The 20078-nt window shown below is 37.4% G+C and overlaps 1 protein-coding gene and 1 long non-coding RNA gene across 5 annotated transcripts in view; one reads left to right on the top strand and one right to left on the bottom strand.

The window, feature by feature from the left end:
• Window positions 1–20078, top strand: part of CARNMT1 (carnosine N-methyltransferase 1) — a 46192-nt gene that overhangs the window by 22171 nt on the left and 3943 nt on the right. For 3 of the 4 annotated variants that reach the window (XM_010388728.2, XM_030919692.1, XM_010388729.2), the window contains 4 exons: window positions 6304–6444; window positions 7396–7574; window positions 9631–9744; window positions 19806–19909. In XM_010388728.2, coding sequence (XP_010387030.2) covers window positions 6304–6444; window positions 7396–7574; window positions 9631–9744; window positions 19806–19909 — 538 coding nt within the window. Of the gene's footprint in view, window positions 1–6303; window positions 6445–7395; window positions 7575–9630; window positions 9745–13049; window positions 13905–19805; window positions 19910–20078 lie in introns of those variants that run through there. The other variant, XM_030919691.1, reaches the window with a different exon arrangement.
• Window positions 8547–14963, bottom strand: LOC115893948. Its single transcript, XR_004053988.1, has 4 exons — window positions 14913–14963; window positions 14525–14576; window positions 9796–10184; window positions 8547–9250 (listed from the first exon to the last, which is right to left on the bottom strand). It is a non-coding gene; the product is annotated as an uncharacterized LOC115893948 (long non-coding RNA).

The raw sequence follows: 20078 nt of genomic DNA on the forward strand, positions 1-20078 counted from the left end.
CCTAAACAGGAAACCTAATAAAACACAGTAAGGGCTGCATCCATATTGAAATCATAGCTTTGCCAGAGTAAGTAAACCCTAGAGCCTGGAAAAGGGGTATTAGGCCGAGTGTGGCGGCTCATGCTTGTAATCCCAGCACTTTGGGAAGTCAAGATGGGTGGAACACTTGGGGTCAGGAGTTCAAGACCACCCTGGCCAACACGGTAAGACCCCGCCTCTACTAAAAATACAAAAATTAGCTGGGTGTGGTGGCGCACACTTGTAATCCCAGTTACCTGGGAGGCCAAGGCAGGAGAATCGCTTGAACCTGGGAGGTGGAGGTTGCAGTGAGCCGAGATCGAGCTACTGCACTCCAACCTGAGCGACAGAGTGAGACTCCATCTCAAAAAAAAAGAAAAGGGTCATTAATTGTAGCCCTTCAGAATCCAGGTTGATGCTAGATAAATTCTGGTCAACTTTGTATCTTTCAGATAAATTTCTAGGACTCTGTTTATGCCACAGTGAGTACCTGGGGAATTTAATGTCTTTATACTCAGGCTGGAGTTAACACAAATTTATGTCAGCTAGCCTGTGTGTGTGTGTGTGTGTGTGTGTGTGTGTTTAAATTTCACTGAAGGCCTTTTCTGATTGAACTGCCTATAGAAGAACATATACTTAATGAAATATGTGTAGAATTAACTATATTTGTGGTCATTAAAATATTTTTCCTAAGGAAACACATACATCAGTTTCTCCAATTTGTCTATGTTTAGAGTTTTTAATATGCCCGAGTTTGCAAGCACAAGCAGCTTTGAAGCCACAGATTGACTTGCTTTTGTGTAGAGTCTGTTTGTTGATTAAGGAAATGCTGTTTTTCGTTGTGCTGAATGCCAAACACTTCAGTAGTTATTATCCTCTGGTTTGTTTTTGTTTTAAATAGGATTTGAACACTAGTGAGCAGTTGCTTATTGAAATTTACAATATATATGTTTTTAATTTAAAGAATGAGCTTAGGATTTAAACCTTTTTCTCACATGTGAGCATAAACATAATGTAATAACTCTTCTTAATTGATGGTCAGACCAGTATGTATTGAGATTTAAAAAAAAAATTTTCCAAGTGAATGTCTAATCATTTAAATATAAGAATTCAGTGTTGTAAAGCTTATTAAGTAGGTAAGGAAATATAGATTCTTAAGCTTGCATCCTGTCTGGAAGGAAGGCTAACATGTCAAATCACATTTTTTGAGTCTAAAAGTTGCTGGACTGTATTTTTTAGATTTAATTTCATTAGCGACTTCAATTTTAGAAGACTTTGAAGTGATTTGTGGGGGGAAATCTTTTATTTCTTTGCATTTTAATATATATACACAAACACTCCAAAAAGATACTGATGCACTACTGACTGGTTGAATTTATTTTTTCTTTTATATAGTTGGGCATAAGGAAAAAAATACTCTGAGCTCTAAAGAAGCATTTTTTTTCCCACTTAAGACAAAATAAATAATGTAAATTATAGTTCATGAAAAGATTATTTTAGCTAGGAGAACTCATTTTAAAAAAGAAAATGGAGGACATTGGAGGAAATGTAGACTGCCAAATAGTGCAGGTGGTAGTTTGGAGACTAAAGATAGATTTCTCCCTCATCCTGAAAGCCCTCCTAGACCAAAGACAAGTATGTGTTTCATATTTCTTTCAAGTCAAGATTTCAAGTGCTTACAGATCTAGAGGGATAACACAGTAGAAAACCACTCAGCATTCATAACCCAGTAGACAAATGCTGTAACTAAATCACAGAAAAAGATATACAGGACACTCAATCTCATAAGGAAATGCAAATGTAAAAACCACCTTAAGATGCCATTTTTTACTTAATGCAAAGGTTTAAAAGATAACTATTAGTGAAGGTGTTAGGAAACATAAATACGTTGCTGGTGGAAGAATAAATTAGCAAAAAATTACGTAGAACAATTTGGCTTATTTGTCAAAATTCAAATGCAGATCTTGGCCAGGTGCCATGGCTCACGCCTGTAATCCCAGCACTTTGGGAGGCTGAAGTAGATCACCTGAGGTCAGGAGTTCAAGACCAGCCTCGCTAACATGTGAAACCTCTCTCTACTAACAATATAAAAAATTAGCTGGGTGTGGTGGCACGGGCCTGTAGTCCCAGCTATTCAGGAGGCTGAGGCAGGTGAATCACTTTAATCCCGGAGGCGGAGGTTGCAGTGAGTCAAGATCGTGCCACTGCACTCTAGCCTGGGCGACAGAGTGAGACTTTGTCTCATAACAAAACAAAACAAAGAACAAATGCGTATCTTGATTCTTGAAGTTCAATTTAAGGGAAGTTGTTCTACACATATATTTCTGCCTGTGAAAGTTATTCATGCCACTATATAGTGTGGGAAGTACAATTTTTCAAAATAAAAAGGAGTTATTCATTCTAAGGGTATTAGTTTTAACATTATGATAATGAAAGATTGGAAACAATGTAAATGTCCTTAATTAGGAGATTTTGATAAATTATGTTACAATCATGCAGTGAGTGAAGGAAGCTCTGTGTACTGCTATGAAAGAGATTTGGGGTATTGTATTGGATCAGGGGTTGGCAGATGTTTTCTTGAAGTGCCAGACAGTAAATGTTTTAGGCTTTGCCGGCAATGTGGTCTCTGTTGAGACTGCTTAGCGCCTTGTTGTAGGAATGTAGCAATAAACAATTCTTAGATGAGTGAGTATGGCTGTGTTTCAGTAAAACTTCATTTACAGTGACAGGTGACTGGCCTGCAAGCCATAGTTGCGGTACGTGTTAAGTGAATGATGCAAAGTGAGGAACCTTGGTATGTAAACTATAATAGAAGTATGAATGAATTGTTGAAAGCATACAGAAGAGAGTTCAGGGAACTTTGCCTGGGATATTTAGGAAATATAGATGAAGTGATAATTTATAATGATAAGGTAATAATTTGAGTTTCTGTGGGTAAAAGCACTAAAGATTAACATGAGAAAGTCTTTTCTGGGATCAGTGAGAAGTTGTCTGGCTGAAATAAAGAGTTCTTTGTTGGGAGTTGATGAAGAGGTAAGTTAGGAGGTGTTAAACACTCTTGATTTATAGTCCATTTTCTATGATGAATAAAAATAATTTTGGCTGGGTGTGGTGGCTCACGCCTGTAATCCCAGCACTTTGGGAGGCCATGGTTGCGTGAGCCCCTCAGGAGTTCAAGATCAGCCTGGGCAACACGGCGAAACCCCATCTCTTAAAAAATACGAAAATTAGCTGAGCATGGTGGCACACACCTGTAGTCCCAGCCACTTGGGAGGCTGAGGCAGGAGGATCGTCTGAGCCTGGGAGGCAGAGGCTGCAGTGACCCGAGATGGCACTATTGCACTCCAGCCTGGGCAACAGAGCAAGACTGTCTCAAATAAAAAAAAAAAAAGAACTTCAATACTAGCTCTGTTAAACTTTGACATTTTGCCATATAGCTGCTTTAGATCGTTTTTTCATATTTAAAAAAAAAAATTTTTGACTGCTTCTGCAGAGCAGGACTACGCCACAGACAGTGTGCTCAGGGCAGCCATATTTTTTAAAAGAAGCAATTTTGTTTTTATTTTAAAAATTTTGATGTAATAGATTATTAATGAGATGTTTTTCATTACTTTTTATACTGTCTTTAAATTTGGTGTTTATTTTACACTTATAGCACATCTCAATTTGCACTAGCCACATTTTAAGTGTTCAGTAGCCACATGTAGTTAGTGGCTTTTATTGTACTGTACTGTTTGACAGTACTGTGATTCAAAGAGAACCACTGTAGGTACTTAAAAGTTGTATTTACTTCTACCACTAGGGGTCAGCCAAGTGTCATAATATTGACCCAACAAGACAGCATTTTGTGTTGGAGTTTTAAAATTTACAACTGCAGTGCAAAGATCATTCTGTGTGCAGCAAAGGAAACCTCTGTCAAGAGCAATATTTACTGCTGGTGAAAAAGCTGGAGCAGAAAGGGTGATGGAAATGTGATCTGTGGCCTCTTTAGACACATGGGCTCCATGTCCTTACAGATGTATCCTTTCTTCTCCATTCCTGTTTGTCTTAAATAAACTGTTGAAACTTTTCCTCCTGTTATTAGGGAGATCACATTTGTAGTAAATGTACTGCTTCTCTGTATTTGTACCTTATTAACTAGGTAAACTTGTTGACTTGCTTGTTTTCCCTAAGAATCTCAAGTAGGCACCATTTGATTACTGAGCCACATATTGTATGCCTCACTATTCCTGCTTAAAAAAAATTCAGCCTGGTTTAAGGTTGTCTCACCATTAAGGTCTGTATTAGATTTATATTTCTTGTTCTCCACAGAAATGACCTCATAGAAATGCCCTAGACTTTATGTGGATTCATAGCAGAAATTCCCACTTAGAGTGCCTTAGTTTCATACACATCATAGTTAGAGGAACTTTTTATTATGCTGTTAATATCCCTTGTGTAAAGACCAAATGAAGAAAATCTAGCTAAGAACAAAGATTTAGGGAAAAGTTTTCTCCATCTTACCCATTCATTGCATAGTTCTTGATCATTTTTTCAGTTCTAGAGGGTTTGTTTTAATGCATTTCTTACATGTCCACTTCCTCTTTGTCATAATGCCTGTAATTTAGATCTGTCTTAGTGTCTGTTAACTCTTAAGATAGGACTTTGATGTATTCTGCATTCTGTGACTTGATGATAGCCTTTCAATAGCAGTTGTAATACAAGGTACTGTTAATATATTTTCTGCCATTAGGTTGAGGTAGAGAGTTCTGTGGTTCTGTTTAGTTAAGGATAATTTGGTAAAAGCAGTCATTAAGTTAACTTTCCATAAGTTAGCAAAATAATTGTTGTTAACATTATTGGCACAGCTTTCCCTTCAGGGTAGCATAATTTCTAACTTCTGCGTGGTAATATTTTACTGGGGTCATCAGCCATTAGGAAATTGATTGCTGGTTATTTTTATATAAATATTTAAATACTATATGAATTTACTTCCAAATCCTTTTTCTTTCTGTTGCGTGACTTTGATCAGATAATTAAAAAAAAAAAAAAAATTCTAAGCTGAGAACAGCCACTTGCTGGGGTAGGGCTGGAAATGCATGTTATGATTGGGCAGATGGGAACTGAGAAAAGAAAGGTAATTCTGCAGCGTAGGGGTTTTGGTGGGCCTGGTAGGGAGTGAGAAGTGAGAGAGGATTAGGTCTGAGTAGCAGGCCATCATGGCAGGTCCCTTATATAAGGAATAGCACCCGAGTCCTAGAGCTATGAGTTTTCAAAAGCCCCATAGTGTTCTTTCTTTTTTATTTTGAAGTGTGACATGCAAAGGTTATATGGGCTGCTAGTAAAGTGCCCTGTTGCTGCTTGGAGCATGCCAAACTTAAAGGCCATGTAGTTAAAGATAAAAAATAATTAGTAGGAGTAGATTTGGAAATTGGATTTGATTTGTGAACCAAATTTAGGAAATACAGTAGTGAAGTTTCTTTTTACTTGACATGATATTAGCTGATTGTATACATTTTCCTTTGGCTTCTTGTAAGACTACAATTTTAGTGTCCTCGGGATTATATTGATTTGCCAAAATTCCTAAGAAAAAGCCTTGTTTTGGTAAAGCTTTTAGTGGTTTGAAAGTGGAATGATGGATCTTATGTGAAGGAAATACGTAATGGCAGTGTGGTGCTAGTAGGTAGAGATCAGTTTGGTTGTGAACCTCTGGTTTGGTGTAATATATTTGTTATCATGTATGTTTAATTAGAGGGCCGTTTCCCATTTCCCCCATGAAAATATCCCCTCCCTCAAATTCCTGTCAACTAAAATATATAGGGATTTAGGGATATACCCGACACATTAAACTCTACATCTGTTTAATCTAACATAAACAATTGGGTTACATATAAAATTTAGAAATAAAGTTATGTTGTGTTTATTGTCCCATATGATGAAGTACTTTTGTTCAAACTCTTCATATTTAATTGGGATCCCTTGGAATAATTTGTTTTTCTAAAATGGTTGTTCAGGGTGTCAGCTTATTAGGAATATGAGTGACTTTATAAGTCTTCAGATGTAAGGGGACTCCTTTTTTCTGAAAAATAATTTTTGAGGGCTAAAACCCTCATTTGATATCGGAACATACATAATAATTCCTTATACCTCTTATTTTTGATATTTAGAAGTATTTCTTGATTGTGAGAAGTCAGAGTTTTAGTGAGCTTATTCTTATTGAGTAAATGAGTAAGTTTTTAGTTGTTAATATGGATTTTGTCTTTTTTTCTTTGAGGGGTTGGACATAATTGCCTTATTTCATTTCAGGGATCCTTCTAAAGTAAATATTCTGGTACCTGGTGCTGGACTAGGAAGACTGGCCTGGGAAATAGCTATGCTAGGTTATGCTTGTCAAGGAAATGAATGGAGTTTTTTTATGCTCTTTTCTTCCAACTTTGTACTCAACAGGTATTTAATTTATTTTTTGCTGGAAATAGTAATTTCTCAGAATCAGATTGACTTAGCTATTTTCTTGAGCAATTTTGAATTTGAAGATAAGTACATAGCATTTGATTATTATATCTATCACAAATGTTTCTTATGTTAAAATCAAAGTACTTATACAAATTATCACTTGAACCAATTGCCTAGTTATTAGAATGTTGAAACAGGATGGGTAAGTGACTTTATAGAAGGTGACTGGGCATTCCATGAAATGATTTCTGTACAAAATCTTCAGGACTAAGTATGAACCAGGAAGGAGTATTTTTAAATTTATTCCTTAAGCTTTTTTACCTCCTTGTTTCTGTAGTTAAATAAGAGTTTAGTTTAGCAATTATAACTTTTTCTCCTTAATCAAGTTCTTATAAAATGGCCAAGTATGCTCTCATGACTGAGTTGGAAAGATCTCTCAGAACTTGTGTGGCCTCTTTTGGAAGGCAGTGGAAAAGAATTGTTATTTTTAAAGCCAGAAGATGTACATTGAGTAGCTGCCTTGTTTAAATAATATGTTGTCTCGGATGGCAGTATGAGTTTTAGGGGGTTGGTGAAAAAGGGAAAAAGAAGAGGGTTATACAAAAAATAGATCGCAAACTGTTTTAGTTGAAACCAGTACCATTTTAAAAAACCTCGTTGGACTGTTTTACTTGGTTTTGAAGTTTAGAAATACATTTTAAAAAATTTAAATGAACAGCAAATTTATATCTTTGAATTTACTTTTTTTCTGTCTTTAATCCATAATTGGTTGGTCATCTACATGTATATGTACACTTTCAGATAATTAGGGAAGCTGTAATAGTGACTCTTTAAATATTAATTTTATGTGCAAATCTTCAATTAAACAGTATATTTTAGCATTTAAAGTGGATTTTCTTGGTAAAATATTTAGTTAACAGCTGATTTTATACTCATATTTTGCAGATGTTCTGAAATTAATAAATACAAACTTTATCCTTGGATCCATCAGTTTAGCAATAACCGGAGATCAGCTGATCAGATTCGACCCATCTTTTTCCCTGATGTTGACCCCCACAGTCTTCCTCCTGGTTCTAACTTTTCTATGACAGCAGGAGATTTTCAAGAGATTTATTCAGAATGCAGTAAGTCAAAATCAAGCATTGAAAAAGTCTTGTCCTTTATTCTAAATTTAATGAGCCAGTTTTATCCTAAATCAAGGTTTAGATCATTCATTTTGACGGTAGAACCTAAGGCATACATCAGTGTCAATTTAGAATGTTTTTCAAGGTCATGTACAAGGCAGTGATAGGAAATAAGAAGTGTAAGATATCTACAGTCAAGAAATTTAGATATGGGCCCTATTGGGCCCATTAATACTAAGAGATATCATGTAAACAAAGTTTAAATGAGTAATGAATACCAAAAAAATGAAAGGTTATTAGTGTAAGAAGGAAGCTGTTCATAGTGAGGCTTTCTCTTGAGAGAAATAGCATTTGAAGCAGACAGAAGTACCAAGATATGAATAAGGTGATTGGGGATGGCAGCACAGCTGTACTGTCAGGGAAAGAAAATATTTAATGGGAGATTTAATGGGATTTAATGGGAGCTATTGCTAGAAAAGTAAATTTGTTCCAGATCATGGAGGACTTTCATAGTCAGGCTGCGCAGTTGACTTCAGCCTGGCAAACTGTTGAAGAAATCTGAGCTAGGCATGAGAGAAAGGGAGATGATAATTGGGAAAGAGGAGAGGGAGATTGGCAGTAAAAGAAAAACAAAATAGAATAGTGAGGGTTCAGCAAGATCATTGAGTCAATAGGTATTTGTTGAGCACCTACTAAGTACCAGGTATGTTCTAGGTGTCAAAAGAGAACAGTGAACAAAGTCCCTGTCCACAGAGAACATCTATTCTAATAGAGAAAGTGAGGCAATAACAAATCTAATATTGTAAGGAAGAAAAAATAAGGCAGGGAAGAGGGGTTACAGAGTGACCGGGGAGAGGCTGCTGCTTTATATAGAGTTGTCAGGGAAAGCCTTTTAGAAAGCCTTTTAGAGTAGAAACTAAAAAAGGAAAACTGTGTGGCAGAGAACCTTGAAAGAGTACAGAGGCAAACCACTGAGATATTTGAAGGGAAAATGTTGCAGATGGGGAATGGCAAGGGAAGAGGATTAGGGAGTAGAGAGAGTACTTGCTCTGCTCAAGGAGAAGCTAGGCTGTAGTAAGCAGTGGGTACAGTGGTGAGAGGTCAGCCTCGAGAAGATTTGATGAGGCAAACTTGTTGGCAGGCAGGCCATAGCAAGGACTTGGAATTGTACTCAGAGAAACAGGACGCCATTGGAGGGCTTGAAGCAGGGGTAGCAACAACACAAGATTGTTTTATTCATTCATTTATTTATTTCTTTATTTTACAACATAGAAAGTTTTTGTTTATTTTTCTCTGAACTCTGAGATTGGGACAACCTGTACTCTGAAGGAAGAAAGGGAGAGATGGAAGATGTTAGGTGTTGTGGATAAGGAATGAAATAATGGAAAACATCACTTAGGCAAGTAAAAGTCCCCTTTTTCTGGAGCAAGGTTTGAGAGAACAGATGATGAAGGTAATCCTCCATGGGATCCAGTGACTTTATTGCACCAGCATTTGTATAGACACCGTACCTCCTAGTGGCAAACGGTATTCTCTGGTGGGTTTCCACCCACTGCTTCTGCCTGCCCCTGGCTCCCCCTTTTCCCTGGTAATTATTCGAAGTTGTGGTAGATGTTGAGGTATTTGGATGTCATTCATTTCTCAGTTAGCAACTGGTGCCTGCAGTCTTCTGAAACCTGCCAGAATTGGTGGTTAACACTAGTTTAAATTTGAATGACTTATTATTTTGTTTTCAGTGATTTTAAATGAAGGCTAGAAGTTGAACAGAGGATAAACAAAGCTCTTACAAATATAATTTGGTAATAATATGTAGAGATTAGATTATAATATCAGTGTTATTGGGGATGATTTCCAAATTGATTACTTAATTAGATTATTGATATCAGTATTTCTTATAAGTGATTGGTTACTGTGACTATAGTGTTGATCAGAAGTTTAGCTTCTGTATCTCTGTCAAACATTAATACTCTGTAAAAGGTAACTGGAAAATTTAAATAATTAAAAGAAAAAAGCAAAATAACGTAACAGATGAAGTAATTTGATTTTTCTTCATTAGATACCTGGGACTGTATTGCTACCTGTTTCTTCATAGACACAGCTCACAATGTAATTGATTATATTGATACAATATGGAAAATACTCAAGCCAGGTGGAATTTGGATAAATCTAGGTAAGTTTTTTAATATTTACTAAAATTTTATATATTAATCTGAGTACTTACAGCTGTATTACGTTTAACTTCACAATCTCAAATGTTCATGAACATCAGAATTATGTTGTAAATGTTTTAAAACCGCTACAGTTTCCTTTAGACTGGTGATCCCTCCAAAGGCAGTGGAAGCTCAAAAGTTGTATATTCATACTTAGGTCAGTCTCACAGTCGCTGTAATTTCAGTGTATACTAATTGTTGATCTGATGGTAGGTAATCATTCCCTCATTATCTCCATCCCACATGCTGAGACAGTGGTCCGTTCTGTTAGGAAGAGAGTGTTCTGTTTTTCTTTCTATAATGAAGCATAGGGGAGAGATTTTACCTCTCCCATGGAATCTTCCTCCCTAGTACATCCATATACTGGGAAGAGTGTAGGTGTCATAACTTCTGTGATTACCTTGAGTTAAAGAATAGAAACACAATTTTTTTTAATGCAAAAATCTTTTTTTACTGCATTCTACTTACTACTCGATGCTAGAAATTAAATGATGAATATAACATGGTCCCTACAGTCCAGAATCTAAAGGAAATTGCCGCTTTTCTCCTTTTTAAAATAAAGGGGGTATAATGATAATATCCAGGTAGATATACATGTGTTCTTTAATGAGATACATAATCTGTGTTCAGAAAGACATCCAGACTAGAACATAAAGGTTTTCACGATAAGGATTATTATACTGCATAAAAGGACATAACGTACATGGTTTTGAGCCCTTGGCCTTTCAGATGGGTCTAGTTTTGTGACTGATTTCTGTTACCTACTCTCTTTTTAATGATGTTAATTCACCAGAAATTTTGCCATTTGGGACTAAGCCCTGGAGGTCGTAATAAGTCTTTTGCAAACTTCGCTTAAGAATTCCTTAGGACCAGATGAAAGCAGCTGTACGGTGCAATCATAATAAAATAAATATCCCAAACCTTAAGTCTTCTTTAAAAGTAGTTACCTTGGGAAGGTTTTCCCAAAGAAAAATGGAAAGATATTACCTACTGGGTATTTGATTACTGTGGGTTAGGTACTGTGTTGGTCCCTTATGGAGTCTCAAAGCAGCCGGGTATTGAAATGGCACTATGTTATAGTTGAAGAAACTGAGTCTTGGTTTAAATAACTAGCAGAACAGTCCTGTAGCTTACATGTGGCAAAGACAGGCTCGAAGCCCAGAGCCAATTTCTTGATTACCCTGGGTTAATTTGTAAGTTAGCATTAAGATGACCCTGTGTTTACATAATTAAATTTATGACCCCCATTACTGAGTTATGATAAGGTTTTATGTATTCCCAGAGCATGCGACTTTCATAGAAACAGCTTTTTTGTTTTAACATTTGTTTTATTGGTTTATGAATATTTTATTAAGTTATATGATACAATAATTGTAACTACCTGAAGCACATACAGTTGGCTCCTGATAAGTATACTGTTTGATAAGAGTAGATGTACTATAGTGTGACTTACGATCTGTCATGGGCATCAGAAGTAATGGAGCACGTTGGTTAACAGGAAGTCAGTTAGGAGAGCTAATTCCACTATGGAGTTTCAAAACAATTTTGAAAATTGTAATAATGGAGAAACACAGTCCTTAAAAAATAGTTATTTGGAAGGTTAATAATTTATAAAGTATTAACTTATACATCTTTTGCATGTATAAGTTAAAGAATGTAAAAAGTCTCAATCAGTTTTCTTTTAAATGTTGGTATGTTCTGGGCATCTAATCTGTGTTTTTCATTTTTTATGCTATGTACTCAATTTTTGACTCCATATTCCTCCTACTTAATCTCATGGTTTTTCCTGCTCTTTCGATTCCCAATCTGTATCTCTGGTCCAAATATCTCTCTTGTGCTCCAAGCCAGTATGTCCAACTTGGATGTACCACAGATACTTCAAAATCTTTGTCTCAAGATCAGCCTGGGCAACATGCCCCAAGCCCCCATCTCAAAAAAAAAAAAAAAACAAAACAAAACAGAAAACGATTCCATGCCTCCCAATATCTTTCCTATTCTTCATCTACTCAGATTCCCCCAAACAAAAATACTGGGAGCCTTTTGTTACCCCTTTTATTAGGTCACTCAGGCTACCATAACAATTCCACAGATTGGGTGGCTTAAATAACAAGTTTATTTTCCCACAGTTCTGATGACTGGAATTCCAAGTGCTCACCAGGTTGGTGTCTAGTGAGGGCTCTTCCTTTGATTTGCAGGGGTTACCCTCTTGCTGTGTATTCACATAGCCTTTCTTTGGTTGTGCATAGAGGGAGAAGGAGTGAATGAGTGCATGAGTGAGCTCTTTGGTGTCTCTTCTTACAAGGACACTAATCCTGTTGAATGAGGACCCCACCCTTACAACCTCATTTACCTTAATTACTTCCTTAGAAGTCCTACCTTCAAATACAGCCACACTAGGGATTAGGGCTTCAACATATGAATTTGGAGGCAGGGGGACACAAAACAGTCAATAGGACCCCTCTTTTTCCTCACTGTTTGTCTCTAGTCAGTCTAAAAGTTGTATCTCCTAAAGCTACGTAATCGCTCTTGAATATCCTTCTATTCCAGGGTTTCTCGATTGTGATATTGACATTTGGGCTGGCTCATTCTTCAGTGGGAGTGATGAGGGAAGTGGGGTCTGGCCTGTATATTGTAGGATGGTTAACAGCCTTCCTGGCCTCTAAGACTCCAGTAGTACCTCCCAGTTTTGACAACCAAAATGTCTTTAGATACTGAAAAATGTTGCCCTCTGGGGCTGGAGGATGTTGGAAAAGTCATCCCCAGTTGAGAACCATTGGTCTAATTTCTCGGTTTCTTGCCTGGATTAGCATTAGGATTACTGTAGTCGTTTCCTTAAGGATGCCCCTGCCTTCAAGTTGTCTTCAGCCTTTGTCATTTCTCCACATAATCACCAGTCACCTTCCTAACATGCAAATCTGTTCCTGTAAGACTCCCTGCGTGAAACTCTAGCTTTCTGGAAAACCTAAACTCTTCAGGATTATGTACAATGCCCTTATGATATTTCTTCTGTCTCGTGTCTCAGCTTCTTCTTATTTTTTGTTTTTTATCACCCCTTCTCTGACCTTAAGTGCCAGTCCTTTGACTTAGCCCTTTCTTTCTCTTCTGTTTTCCCTTGGCTAGTCCCTGTGTCTTCTTAAACACTTAGCTCAGGTGATCCTTTTGGGTTGGGTTAAGTATTCTGTATTTCTTATGTTCTAAGAAACTCTGCTGTAGCATATATTTCAGTTTGGTGTTAGCACTCATATGCTTTTGTTTTCATTGCTAGTCTCTAAGCTCCATAAGGGCAAAGATCTAATGCTTCCTAGTCACCTGGTACAAAGCCTGGCAAACAGTGGATATTAATGACTGTTACAAGTATGTGTGAATGTATTGTTTCAAAATTTGAAAAAGGGAACATACTCAGATGTCCCGAAGACATGATGAAGTGCCATCTATATTGGTAAATTCATAATATTCTTACGGTTTTGGCTTTAATTGTATAGACCTGGAGGCTTAAGTTACTTTGTAAACTGGGAGATCAACCTCTTGGGGATGGTTTTACCCTAACCATGCTTATGTAAATTAGAACATCAGTATATTCATATATAATGGGAAATGTAATGGCCAGCCATTCTGGAACAAATGACATTAGAGGTAAAATTATATATGAAAATGTTGCCCAAATTGCATGAAATCAGATGGGGGGGATCATTAATTTACAAAATGCTTTAATTAAGGAGGATTTGATGGACTCTAACACTATCCAGTTTAAGGAAAGCTAGTAAGCCTTTTAAGGGGACTGTTATGCATATGTCCTTTGGGTAAGGCTATGATTTAGGCAAAGAACAGAAGAATGCCTGTGAATTCCCTTTTTCAGTTTTTCATCCTGACCAGCACTCCTTAAACACATTTATTTATAATTTCTTCTAAAAAGAGAGAGTGTGTGTATGTATGCACTGATAAATTTGGGAGTCAGGTAGTGGAGGGCAGGCATTTAGCTACATCTGGAAGAATTTAATAAAATGAATCTGACTATATCTGAAGAATTAAAAGGTAACTACATCTGGTAAAAGTACCAAAGGATATCTTTGTAAAGTGTATTGAAAGACAGGTCTTATCAGATTTTAGAGCATTATGAAGCTACAGAATTTTTTTTTTTTTTTTTTTGAAACGGAATCTCTCTCTGTCGCCCAGGCTGGAGTGCAGTGGTACCATCTCAGCTCACTGCAACCTGTCTCCTGAATTCAAGTGATTCTCATGCCTCAGCCTCTCAAGTAGCTGGGGTTACAGGCGTGCGCCACCACACCTGGCTATTTTTTGTATTGTAAGTGGAGATGGGGTTTCACCACGTTGCCCAGGCTGGTCTTGAACTCCTGACCTCAGGTGATCCACCCGCCTCAGCCTCCCAGAGTGCTGGGATTACAAGCGTGAGCCACTGTGCCCGGCCTAGAATTTTTTACAACATGAGATTCCCTTTAAAAGGTAGATGACTTAACACATACAGCCTTTCCTCATTATAGTAGTAGTAAAATTATAAAAAGGTATAAAACACATGGACAAAGAATGGCAGGCATGTTATTGGGGGACAAAACAATGTACTAATTTTTAGAAGTTGGGGTAGATAGGTAAGTTTTGCGAAGAAAAACATGGGAGAGCCACCTTACCCAAATAACTCTGGAAAATGAGGTGTTGTATGGAAAAACCTAGGTTGAAAATATGTATATAGAGAACAGTTGACTCCTCTATAATCAAGATGCCTACCTTATGTGCCCATTTCCACTCCATGCTCAGGTGGGAGACCGGAAGTTTAATTCTAGAAAAAGTAAATAGGAAAGGAGCAAGATTTAGGAAAGCATGTCCTCATATAGAATGGGGGCAAAATGTAGGGCAGAAAAGAAGGGGATTAATGGAAAACTTTGGAAAATGCTCAAGCAGTGACCATCAGCCCAAGCTATCTCCAACCCCTACCCTGCTTATAAAACTTAACGAGGTTTGGCCGGGATTGGTGGCTCACGCCTGTAATCCCAGCACTTTGGGAGGCCGAGGCAGGCGGATCACAAGGTCAAGAGATTGAGACCATCCTGGCCAACATGGTGAAACCCAGTCTCTACTAAAAATACAAAAATTAGCTGGGTGTGGTGGCGCATACCTGTAGTCCCAGCTACTTGGGAGGCTGAGGCAGGAGAATTGCTTGAACTCAGGAGGTGGAGGTTGCAGTGAGCTGAGATTGGGCCACTGCACTCCAGACTGGCGACAGAGCGAAACTCCATCTGAAAAAAACAAAACAAAACAAAACAAAAAAACTTACTGAGGTTTGAATGCCAGATGTTTTGCACAGATGCAAGTCATGTTTCTTGGAGTGGGCATGTCAATATTGCTATATGAGCTTATTTTAAAATTAGTAATTGTTTCTTGTATCTTTTTCTGTCTCTTAAAATCTTTATGCCTAACTTTTTAGATTTTTCAGACTTTTTGTGGCAATCTTTATGTTTTAGGTGTGTCTCTTATAAACAGCATACAGTACATTTTTATTATCCAGTCAAACAATCTTTATCTCTTAACCAGAACTTTTAGAGCCTTACAGGTGTAAATGGTTTAAATCCACTTGTCACAGATTTGGCAAGTGGTTTGGCCACCTTTCAGCTAGTTCTTGTTCTTTCATAAACCCTGTCACTGTTTGGTACCTCCTTTGTGAAACAACCAGATATTCCAGGCCCATCTAGTACTTTCTCTGACCAGCCATTGTTTCTAAGGATTCCTGGTTCCTTTTAATGGGAAATGGTTTGTTGAAGTGGAAAATCTAATTTCTGCCACTGGAGTGGTACTGTATCTAGGCCTTTTTGGCAAACAGCGTAGGAAATATATGTATATGTCCGTCTGTAAAAATCATATGTATATATGTGTTTGTAAAAATCATCAAAGGAGGGCCTTAAGAAAAACTAAACACACACATACATACACACAAACACACAGACAAAATCATAAGTTCATACTGATAACCTTAGTTCCAATTCAACACTCAGTATAAAATACTAAGGTGGCAGGTAGTTTTCAACACTTAGAATGTATCACACCCAGTCACCTCTAGCTTCTATCTTTGCTGTTGAGAATTCAGCTTTTTAAAATGTTGCTCCTCTGAAGGTATTCTGTTTTTTTAAGATTTTTACTTCGTAGTTTTTAGCAGGTATAATATTACATCTAGGTGTGGAGTTTTCTTTTCAATACTGTGCACAGTTTATTAGGCTTCTTCAGTCTGTGAATTGACCTTATCAGTTGTGAAAAATTCTCAGCTTTGCGGGGGGAGTCCCCTCTTACCAATCGTACGTTTAGCCTTAAAATATGTAACAGTAGCCATTATTTCTTCACATACTGCCTCTGCCTCATTCTTTTTCTCTGTTTCTTCTGGAAATGCAATCAAATATATTTTAGAACTTCTCATGGTAGCATTCCTATATCTTAACCACTTCTCTTGCTATCTTTCTCACCATGCTGCACTCTGGATAGTTTCTTCTGACCAATAGTCTTTTATTTGAAAATACTGAGCATATTATTTCTGATAATTCTAACATCTTAAGTCTTTGCAGGTCATTTCTGCTTTCTTTTGCTTTTCTTGGTTCTTGTTCATGATTCCTTGTTTCTCTGTGCTGTTGACTTTGAGTGGTTTATTGGGGATTGTTCTTGAGAAATCACACTTTGGATTTCTTAAGGCCTGGGTCGAAGTGTTTTTCCCCAAAGGAATTTGCATTTGCTTCTGCCAGGAGATCAGAGCATTGTCAGACCAGAACTGTTTTAAACTAAATTAGAACTTGAGGTTTATTGGACCACCCATGTTATATTAAATTAGGCTATAAATCTACCCTAGAATTAAACCATGATGTATAACCACCTTGTCCCTTTAGTAAGCACTAGATCAACTTTCATGCAGTCTCATGAGGTTAAAGGATAGAAGTAAGTTTATTATTTCTTACTCTCACCTTAAAGATAGCCCAATAGAAAAAAAAAGGAAAAAAGGAAAAAAATCAAATGAGGGCACAAGAATTAATGGGGGAAAAAGATAAAGAGAGCCCCTACTGTTCCTGTCATAATGTCAAGTGATCTCTCAGACTCTCTACCTGGAGCAGGCCCAGGACTTTGTCTTATGTCCCCTTGGTCCAAAGAGTTTATCAAATTGCAGATCAGTTTCTTCTTGGTAGTGAAATATTCTTAGGGTAAAAATGGCATCTAGGTGTACCTCTAGGTTACTGGTAATTTCTTACTAACTTCCCAACCTAACTTAAAAAAGTTTTAAAAATAAGTTTAATGCACCAACTTTCATTGTTTGCAATAGGAATGTCGGTCTGAATAACCTAACCTACCTGCCTTTACAGGAAGCAAAAGTTCCTTTATATATTTTTATTTCTTTAACAGTTGTATTAATTCGTTTCTACACTGCTATAAAGATACTACCTGAGACTGGCTAATTTACAAACAAAAGAGATTTAATTGACTCACAATTCCATATTGCTGGGGAGGTCTCAGGAAACTTACAATCATGGCAGAAGGGGAAGCAGGCACCTTCTTCACAAGGTGGCAGGGGAGAGAGGGTAAGGGAGGAACTGCCACTTTTAAAGCACCAGATCTTGCAAGAACTCAGTATCATAAGAACAGCTTGGGGGGAACTGCCCCCATGATCCAGTCCCCTCCCATCAAGTCCCTCCCTCCACGTGGGATTATAATTGGAGATGAGATTTGGGTGGAGGCACAAAGCCAAACCATATCAACAGTAAACTATATTTTTAGATTAAAAAAATTCTTTAGAGGGGGAAAACAGAGAAAACTACCCAGCAATGAAATAGGCTGTACAACATAAATATGCAAGTTATTAAAAAAAAAAAAACAAAAAAAACTGGATGACATAGTTCATGCCTGTAATCCTGATAGCTACTGAGGTCAAGCCAGGCAGACTGATTGAGGCCAGGATTTCTAGACCAGCCTGGGCAACACATGCAAGACCCGCTCATCTCTGAAAAAATGTTTAAAAATTAGCCAGGTGTAGTGGCATATGCCTGTAGTCCCAGCTACTTGGGAGCTGAGGTGGGAGGATGACTTGAGCCCAGAAATTCAAGGCTGCAGTGAACTATGCTTATGCCATTGCACTTCAACCTGGGTGACACAGCAAGACTCCAACACTCAGTAAAAAAAAATGAAAAAAAGAGTAAATGTAAACAGCCTATATACAGAAAAAAATGTTCATTCTCACTGTTAGTCAAATAAATCAATATAAATGTGCTACCATTTTTCACCTATCATATTCACTAAGTTTTAAAATTTGCTTACTTAAAGCTTAGGTAAGTACAGTGAGATGGGATATGCTTTTGTTCTGCTGGTGGGGATGTAAAATGTTATGACTTTCTTCTGGAAAAACAGTAACATCTTATAAAATAATGTATGGGAACACCTTAAATATTCGTACATTTAGTCAGGAGTTGGCAAACTACAGCCCATAGACCAATTGTGGCCTGCAGCCTATTTTTGTATGACCCTACTACTACAAGTGTCTCTTAACATTCTTAAAGGGTAATGGGGAAGAACACAAATAAGAATATATGCTAGACACTGTAAGTGGGACACAAAGCCTCCATTATTTGCCATCTGTCCTGTTACATAATTGTTATCTTTTGTAAGTAGCACTAACATATACATTATATTCATGGTCATTTTTTCTAGTCGTTTACGTAGGATAGAGAAAGGAGAAAGAAAAACTTTTTTACCCTGTGATCCACAGAATGGTAAGCCTCTTGGTAGCAGAAACTTTGTCTTGTTATTAAATACTTTTATCTTCCATGGTTAGCACATTGTATGAGAAGTAGGAGTAGAGAGCTGGTTGCAGGATTTTTAATTAACCCAATGAAAAGTAAAGAGAAGATTGTCTAGATTAGCCTGAGGTGTATATATAACTGTGTTAAGTGATAATGGTTCCTGGATGAGGCTGATATATTGGGCAGAATGATAGACCGAAAGATTTGAAAATCATGCTTTAAATCATATGTTCGTTTCTTGAATGTATGGAATGAGCAAATAGTAAAGGGAGGATGTCATAGAACTAGTGTAATACCTGTCATTTACTTAGTGCCTTGTTTATGACAGGTGTAATACATATTATCTCACCTTAAAGTCATATTACAGGGCACACACGGTGGCTCACGCCTGTAATTGCAACACTTTGGGAGGCCAAGGCTGGTGGATTACTTGAGGTCAGGAGTTCAAGCAGCCCGGCCAACATGGTGAAACCCTGTCTCTACTAAAAATATAAAAATTAGCCTGGCGTGATGACAGGTCCCTGTAATCCCAGCTATTCAAGAGGCGGAGGCAGGAAAATCGCTTGAACCTGGGAGGTGGAGGTTGCAGTAAGCGCAGATCGTGCCACTGTACCCTACCCAGCCTGGGCAACAGAGTGAGATTCTATCTAAAAATAAATAAATAATAAAATAAAATAAAAATAAAAAGTCATATTATAGATGAAGCAGAGTTAGTGAATTGCCCACAGGCACACAGTTATTAGATGTTAGAGCTGTGATATGAACAGTGCACTTTAAAAAAAAAGCCAGCTCTAGTGTTACTTCCTTCTTTGAGGAAACCTTCTCTATAACTTCTGTCCACCTTTTACTGCCTAGGTTAACTTGAGGCTCCTTCTTTGTTTTCATATGATACACAGTTGGTAACTGCAGTTTGGCATTTACTTATGGAATTATAATTGCAGAATACATTTGGAATTTGAGGACTTCGCATTACCTGATTCATCTACTCCTTCAGTAACTTGAAAGTTAAAGGTGAAGGCCTATGGTGTGAATCACAGTGCAAGGCAGGTAGACCAGAGGGACTCACTCCTCATGAGTGTAGGCCCATCTCTTGAGGGTGTCAGATACTAGGCCAAATTTTCAAATGCCCAGACTTTTTATGTTTGTCTTATCCAGTACCTAACTTACTCAACTTGGAATTCAGTGTAACACAGCTATGAGTGTGTGTTTATATTCAGGTAATTCATAGTATCTTTAAACCATAGGTCCTCTGCTGTACCACTTTGAAAATCTGGCAAATGAACTTTCCATAGAATTGAGCTATGAGGATATAAAAAACGTTGTTCTGCAGTATGGATTCAAGGTAGAGGTAAGAATGGAATAAAATATTGCCAAAGTTTAACTCCCAAAGCACCTTGACAGAAGTGTTGATATCATGGCTGTTAGTGACTGTTTGAATTCTTGTTTTCTTATCTATAAAGGGAAGATTACAGGTTGAGTACCCCTTACTCAAAATGCTTGGGACCAGAAATGTGTTG

Source organism: Rhinopithecus roxellana, chromosome 16 (genome assembly GCF_007565055.1).
Source record: "Rhinopithecus roxellana isolate Shanxi Qingling chromosome 16, ASM756505v1, whole genome shotgun sequence".
NCBI classification, from domain to species: domain Eukaryota; kingdom Metazoa; phylum Chordata; class Mammalia; order Primates; family Cercopithecidae; genus Rhinopithecus; species Rhinopithecus roxellana.